An 8,567-nucleotide genomic window follows, 5' to 3' on the forward strand; every position below is an offset into this window, starting at 1 on the left:
GTGTATAGCTTTATGTTCAGCCGAGCGAGCTTAACGTTTATCTGTGTGTGTTGCAGTGTTATTAGTATCATTAGGATACAATTCCAGTTTTTATTTTTATTTTAATAGACTGGTATATTGTCTGTATAATTGGCCTTGAGATTATTAAGATCAGTCACTATTCTTTTCAGTTATTTTATGTCTCATTTTCCATTATACACATCATGTTCATGAGACACACATAACACATGCTGTAATCCAGCCTGATGTGTTTAATGTATTTGATTTGATGGATGACAACCTAAGGCAAAATTATCACTAAACAACGCAATTATGTCTGTCCCATTTGCTTCCATTTAAGTCGTTATATCATATATCTGTAATTTACTGTATATACTACTACTGTTTAAAGTTTGAGGTCAGTAAAATGTCTCTTTTGTTTAAAAAGGATGTATTTATTTGATGAAAAATACAGTAAAACACTGTTTTCTATGTGAATATATATAGTAAAGTGTAATTTATTCCTGTGATCAAAGCTGAATTTTCAGCATCTAGTGTTCAGTGTCACATGATCCTTCAGAAATCATTTGTAATATGATTAATTGATGCTCAAAATACATTTGATTATTATGAATATGTGTGTGGAAACAATGATATATTTTATTTCTCAGGATTCTTTAATGAATAGAAAGTTCAAAAGAACATCATTTATTTGAAATATAATTTTTTATAATGATAATTTATAACATTTTAAATGTCTTTACTGTCACTTTTTAATGCTTCAATTTAAAGCATTCTTGCCAATGTTATATTTACATGATACTATAAATATGCTTCTAAAAATAACATGATAAAAAAAAACTGGTGCTGAGCAACGATTAATCGCATCCAAAATAAAAGTTTGTGTTTACATAATATATGTGTGTGTGCAGTGTATAATTATTTTGTATATGTAAATACACACATATGCATGTTTTATTCAAGAAACAATTGCATGTAAATACTGTATATATACTTATACATAATTTATATTATATATAAATATTGTATATATGAATAACACATTTTTCTTAAATATATACTTGTGTGTGTATTTATATATATATATATACACATAAAATAATTATACACCATACACACACACATTTTATGTAAACACAAACTTTTATTTTGGATGTGATTAATCGTGATTAATAGTTGCCCAGCACTAAAAAAAACGTTAGTTTTATCTGCAATTGTTTCAGTGTGTTCTGCGCCTCAAACACTCATCTGTGTGTGTGTGTGTGTGTTTCAGGTGGGGATCGTGTTGCATTACTCTTCTCTGTCCACTATGCTCTGGTTGGGTGTAACGGCACGAAACATCTACAAACAAGTGACCAAAAAACCCCAGCAAGCTCAGGACGGAGATCACGCGCCGCCTCACCCGAAGTCACCCATGCTGAGGTACGAGCCATCCTGAACAGCTTTCATTGAGACGTTGTTTAACACACAACTTTGTACATTAATAACAAAGCTGTCAAGCGATTAAAAATTTGTAAACACAAATTAATTGCACATCAAATTTGGCTGAGAAATGACCCGAAAATGATCATTGTAAGTCAGTATTGTGTAAAATGAGAAAAATGTAAAAAAAAAAGAGCTATATTGTCACGGAACAGGTAAGGAAAAAAGTGTGAGTACTCAAGTGCAGGAGAAATTATATTTATTTACAAAAGAAAACATAAACAAAACAAAACCCACGAGGGGGAAAACATAACTAATACATATAAAACAAAAACAGAACATGAAACTTACAGGAGGATCACAGGGAACAGGAAACATTAGACAACGATCCGACAAAGACTGCAAACAAGAGGAGACTTAAGAAGGGAACAAATCAAGAGGGGACAGGTGGAAGAACTCAAACAATAATCAGGTAACGAGGGGGAGGGATCAGACAAGGACAAGAGCACATGGCCCACAATAACAAAACACCCATGTGCAACACAAGACAGGACAGGCATGTGACATTACCCCCTCCCTACGGAGCGGCTACCAGATGCTCCATAAGACCAGGGCGGGACGGGAGGGACGGGAGGGACAGACCAGGGCGGGACCGGAGGGACAGACCAGGGCGGAACCGGAGGGACAGACCAGGGCGGGACGGGAGGGACAGACCAGGGCGGGACGAACCAGGGCGGGACGGGAGGGACAGACCAGGGCGGGATGGGAGGGACGGACCAGGCCAGGACGGGAGGGACGGACCAGGGCGGGACGGGAGGGACGGACCAGGGAGGGACGGACCAGGGCGGGACGGGAGGGACAGAACGCTTAGTCCTGGGAGGCCAGGGCGAAGCAGACAGTCCATCGGGCGGCCAGGGCGAAGCAGACAGTCCATCGGGCGGCCAAGGCGAAGCAGACAGTCCATCTGGCGGCCAGGGCGAAGCAGACAGTCCATCGGGCGGCCAGGGCGAAGCAGACAGTCCATCGGGCGGCCAGGGCGAAGCAGACAGTCCATCGGGCGGCCAGGGCGAAGCAGACGACCCATCGGGCGGCCAGGGCGAAGCAGACGACCCATCGGGCGGCCAGGGCGAAGCAGAAGACCCCCCATCGGGCGGCCAGGGCGGTGAAGACCCCCCATCGGGCGGCCACGACGGTGGCTCCGGCTCAGGAACAGCAGACACCGGCTCAGGAACAGCAGACACCGGCTCAGGAACAGCAGACACCGGCTCAGGAACAGCAGACACCGGCTCAGGAACAGCAGACACCGGCTCAGGAACAGCAGACACCGGCTCAGGAACAGCAGACACCGGCTCAGGAACAGCAGACACCGGCTCAGGTACAGCAGACACCGGCTCAGGTACAGCAGACACCGGCTCAGGTACAGCAGACACCGGCTCAGGTACAGCAGACACCGGCTCAGGTACAGCAGACACCGGCTCAGGTACAGCAGACACCGGCTCAGGTACAGCAGACACCGGCTCAGGAACAGCAGACACCGGCTCAGGAACAGCAGACACCGGCTCAGGAACAGCAGACACCGGCTCAGGAACAGCAGACACCGGCTCAGGAACAGCAGACACCGGCTCAGGAACAACAGACACCGGCTCAGGAACAGACACAAGAACTGTAACAGTCACAAGAACAAACACAAACACAGAAACAAACACTGGCTCTGGCGCTGGAACAGGCGCTGGCTCTGGAACAGACATTGGCTCCAGCTCTGGAACAGGCCTTGGCTCTGGAACAGGCACTGGCTCTGCCTCCGGCTCTGGAACAGCAGACACTGGCTCCGGCTCTGGAACAGACACTGGCTCTGCCTCCGGCTCTGGAACGGGCACTGGCTCGGTCTCCGGCTCTGGAACAGGCACGGTCTCCGGCTCTGGAACAGGCACTGGCTCTGCCTCTGGCTCTGGCTCTGGAACAGGCATTGGCTCTGCCTCCGGCTCTGGAACGGGCACTGGCTCTGTCTCCAGAACAGGCATTGGCTCTGCCTCTTGCTCTGGAACCGCAGACACTGGCTCCGCCTCTGAAACAGGAGACACTGGGTCCGGCTCTGGAACAGCAGACACGGGCATGTCCAGGATCCGAGCCAGATGCTCCAGATAGTCCGTAAGTGCCTTGGCGGCCACACAAATGGGCATTTCCGGATCTGTCTCTGACTGGGCAGACTGGACGTGCTCAGTCTCTGCCTGGGCAGACTGGACGTGCTCAGTCTCTGACTGGGGAGACTGGACGTGCTCAGTCTCTGACTGGGGAGACTGGACGTGCTCAGTCTCTGACTGGGCAGACTGGACGTGCTCAGTCTCTGACTGGGCAGACTGGACGTGCTCAGTCTCTGACTGGGCAGACTGGACGTGCTCAGTCTCTGACTGGGCAGACTGGACGTGCTCAGTCTCTGACTGGGCAGACAGAGCGTGCACTGTCTCTCGCTGGGCAGACGTGACGTGAACAGTCTCTCGCTGGGCAGACGTGACGTGAACAGTCTCTCGCTGGGCAGACGTGACGTGAACAGTCTCTCGCTGGGCAGACGTGACGTGAACAGTCTCTCGCTGGGCAGACGTGACGTGAACAGTCTCTCGCTGGGCAGACGTGACGTGAACAGTCTCTCGCTGGGCAGACGTGACGTGAACAGTCTCTCGCTGGGCAGACGTGACGTGAACAGTCTCTCGCTGGGCAGACGTGACGTGAACAGTCTCTCGCTGGGCAGACGTGACGTGAACAGTCTCTCGCTGGGCAGACGTGACGTGAACAGTCTCTCGCTGGGCAGACGTGACGTGAACAGTCTCTCGCTGGGCAGACGTGACGTGAACAGTCTCTCGCTGGGCAGACGTGACGTGAACAGTCTCTCGCTGGGCAGACGTGACGTGAACAGTCTCTCGCTGGGCAGACGTGACGTGAACAGTCTCTCGCTGGGCAAACGGAGCGTGAACAGTCCCTGGCATGGCCCCTCTTCTCCGCTGAGTCCTCATTAGGTCGGATCATTATGTCACGGAACAGGTAAGGAAAAAAGTGTGAGTACTCAAGTGCAGGAGAAATTATATTTATTTACAAAAGAAAACATAAACAAAACAAAACCCACGAGGGGGAAAACATAACTAATACATATAAAACAAAAACAGAACATGAAACTTACAGGAGGATCACAGGGAACAGGAAACATTAGACAACGATCCGACAAAGACTGCAAACAAGAGGAGACTTAAGAAGGGAACAAATCAAGAGGGGACAGGTGGAAGAACTCAAACAATAATCAGGTAACGAGGGGGAGGGATCAGACAAGGACAAGAGCACATGGCCCACAATAACAAAACACCCATGTGCAACACAAGACAGGACAGGCATGTGACATATATTATATATGATTCAACATAGAATTTATTCCACATTAGCCAAGATGAAGCTCTTCCAGTGAAGATCCAGCATCAGGACCACGTTAACCTTCTGTCAGTGTCAAAATGATGAACACAATCATCTTCTACATGTGAATAAAGCAGCCGTAGAGAGAATAAGAGTGAGATCACACAGCAGCGTGTGTCTAAATCAGTGTGTGATGAAGTTATCACACACACTTGAGCTGGTCAGTGTATGGTAGTTACCGCTTATACCGCGGTAAATCTGTCGATGGGTGGATGTGCCTGTTTTATATTAGTTTAATTGTTGAGTTTAGTTGTCTATGGTTGTTTAACACACAACTTTGTACATTAATAACAGTTTATCAGGGCTGTCAAGCGATTCAAATTTTTAATTGCACATCAAATTTGGCTGAGAAATGACCTGAAAATGATAAAAGTCATTATTGTGTAAAATGAGAAAAGTGTCAAATAGATGTAAAAAAAGATAAAAAAGAAAAGCTATAGCTTTAGAAAGCTATATTATATATGATTCAACATAGAATTTATTATGCATAACCTTTTAGGCTACAGCGGCCATGAGGGGTGCATATATGATGATTTTCATTTTTGGTTGAACTATACATTTAACGTTTTTTTTTATTATAATGAAATTATTATTTTTTTTGATGAAAAAATTAAATAATTTCTAAATAAGAAACTAAAACTGCCAGTAGGTGGCAGTAAATGAGTGAGTCATTGAATCATTCATTAGATTCGTTCAAACGCTGATTTATTCAGGAATGAAGTAAATGGCTCTCTTTATGAATGGCTCTTTGAATCATTGGTTCACCCGATTGATTCGCTCAAAACTCGAATTCATTTAGAAATATCAAGGTCGTAATCATGTCTTGAACATTTCTTTATTTCTTCTTTAAAACAATAAAGCAAAAGTAATAAGAACAGTAAAAGTTCCAGGTTTATAATTTGTGAAGTAGGACTAATCAGTTTAAACTATTTGCAAATAATATGTATTTTTTGCAAACATTCACCATTAGTGGTTTGTCTAATATGTAAAAAAAACGCTCAACATTTCTTGTCTCGTCACATTCAGTTATGAATCATGTAAATAATAGCATGTTTTCAATTCAAAAAGGTGAAATTTCATAAATATTTTGAGTAGTTTGCTTCACTGGATATTACTGCTGATTATTTCTGTCATAAAATGTCAGATATTAAATGTTTTTGGACTAACATCTTTCCACAGACTCTCACTAAAACTAAAGGTCTGCGAGGGAATTCACACTCGTCTTCTGTGAACACTAAACACTAAATTTGATTTGATTGGCCATCTCACTCATTCTGACATGAGCATTGATGACCGCTGTTAGGCTGCTGAGGCAGACCAATCTAAAACACACACACAAACACACACACACACACACACACACACACACACACACACACACACACACACACACACACACACACACTTTTTTTACTTAGCTATCTAAATGGGGACATTCCTTAGATGTTTTTATACTTTACACAAACCGACCCCTAAACCTACCCAACACACACACACACACACACACACACACACACACTAACCCGACCCCTAAACCTACCCATCACCAGTGTTGGGAGTTACGCGTTACAAAAGTAATGCATTACAGTAACATATTACGTTTTGCTGTAACGCAGTAGTGTAAGGCATTACTAATCAATTTTCCGTAATATTTTACGCGGTACATGTTCGGTAATGCTTGCGTTACAACAGACTTTTAGTTTTAATTGTAAAACAAACAAAAAAAAAAAAAACAGCAAGACCGCCAGACATTAACGAATGAAAAATGCAAGTAGGCTAAATTACCTGTTCGTGGTCAGTCAATAGCCGCGTGTGGTGTCCAAGTCTGTAATTAAAGACTAAATGGCAGCGTCTGTATGGCAAGCCGTTTTAACTTTTATTCATTTCCAGGATATGAATTCTTGATATCAACAATTTAATTATTGTTATCAACAATTTAATTCTTGATATCAACAATTGAATTCTTGATATCTGTAATTGTATTTTCACTAGTGAAATGTCACCATAGGCTGCCATTCAAAATTAATTGTTGATATCAACAATTGATTTCTTACTAGTAGAAATATAATTTTTCATATCAATAATTACATTGTTACTAGTAAGAATTGGAATTCCTGATATCAATAATTAAATTGTCACTAGTTGAAATGTCTATTCTTGATATCAACAATTTAATTGCTACTAGTAAAAACTTTCATTTTTGATATCTGAAAATGTATTTCTGATATCAATATTATTTCAGATATCTAAAATGGCTTTCTTACTAGTAACAATCACATTCCTGATATCAGAAATTAACATGGTCACTAGTGAAAATGGAATTATTGATATCAAAAATGAACATTGTTACTAGTAGCAATTCAATTGTTGATATCAAGAATAGACATTTCAACTAGTGACAATTGAATTCTTGATATCAAAAATAAAGGTTTTTACTAGTAAGAATTGTATTTCTGATATGTAAAATTGGAATTGCAACTAGTAAGAAATCAATTCTTGATATCAACAATTGATTTTGAATGGCAGCCTATGGTGACATTTCACTAGTGAAAATACAATTACAGATATCAAGAATTATAGTTTTTACTAGTTGAAATACAATTCTTGATATCTAGAATGAGCATTTTAATTAGTAAAAATTTAATTGTTGATATCAAGAATTGCCATTGTTACTAGTATAAATCTAATTCCTGATATCAATAACTATAATTTTAACTAGTTAAAATTGAATTGTTGATATCAAGAATTCATATCCTGGAAATGAATAAAAGTTAAAACGGCTTGCCATAGCGTCTGATATATTTGTATAGCGATGTATTTTTTACAGGAGTGCCGTGAGGTATAATTTCGGCCTCTGTGCTCACGCTGGCCAGTGGAAAGCGGCTAATGGTGAAGATGGCATGAAGAAGACTACATTCGCGAGATGGACGTATGCGCATTAGGCTATTCGTTCTGTGTTTTCTTTCTAAACAGTTAGGCTATGTTTATGTGGTATTTTTCATGTTTTCATCACGCAATCATGTTTTTGATGCCGTGGTGACGCGTTCATGTAAGGGCGGCGGCGCTGCCGATAAGGCACCGAAAAGCTGTCACAAAGAACCGGCGATGATTATGAATATGTCAAATATAGCAAGGAGACATGTTGAAATGCACTTTTCATTTCATAAGCAGAGAGCAGTCTGTTTTCTTTCGTTTTGAATTGTTCTGTTTACAAGTAGACATTTCAATATAGATATATTTTTCAGGTCCGTACAATTAATACAAAACGAAATTCACTTTAAAGAAAGGATTTCTGTGTAAGGTCTCTGTGAAAGTTTTAAAGCAGTCTTTTAGTGCCGCTTCAGAGCGGTCGCGTCCGTAACGGAGAACTGTCACGTCTGTAACATTGTTTTTTCCTCATAAATGCGAACACGAAAAATAAAATAAAATGAATATTTTATGTTCTGTTGAGAGCCAACCCTTCTTCATTAGATTTGCGCAGTGTAATTCACAGAATTACAACAACAAAAAATCGTTGCCTCCTAAAAGTTAAAGATTTCTTTTTTGTCACACATGACTGTCGATTTCCCTATATTAAAAAACGCATGTGTAGACTGATATTTTTCTAATGTCTGGACTCCTTTCTGGGAGGAGCCTATGGATAAACAGACGTTTCAATATTTTGGTATTAATGCATTTTCTGAGAATTT

The 8,567-nt window shown here is 41.8% G+C and overlaps 1 protein-coding gene across 1 annotated transcript in view; it reads left to right on the forward strand.

Moving 5' to 3' along the window:
- Window positions 1–1,279: 1,279 nt before the first annotated feature.
- The window catches only part of LOC143724393 (adhesion G protein-coupled receptor A1-like), an 18,113-nt gene continuing 10,825 nt past the window's right edge, over window positions 1,280–8,567 (forward strand). Inside the window, exon 1 of the mRNA XM_077217390.1 lies at window positions 1,280–1,422. Coding sequence (XP_077073505.1) covers window positions 1,310–1,422 — 113 coding nt within the window. The 5' untranslated portion in view covers window positions 1,280–1,309. The remainder of the gene's footprint in view (window positions 1,423–8,567) is intronic.

This window comes from Siphateles boraxobius, unplaced genomic scaffold (assembly GCF_051911475.1).
Source record: "Siphateles boraxobius isolate OS27281-9 unplaced genomic scaffold, OSU_SipBor_1 73, whole genome shotgun sequence".
NCBI classification, from domain to species: Eukaryota; Metazoa; Chordata; class Actinopteri; order Cypriniformes; family Leuciscidae; genus Siphateles; species Siphateles boraxobius.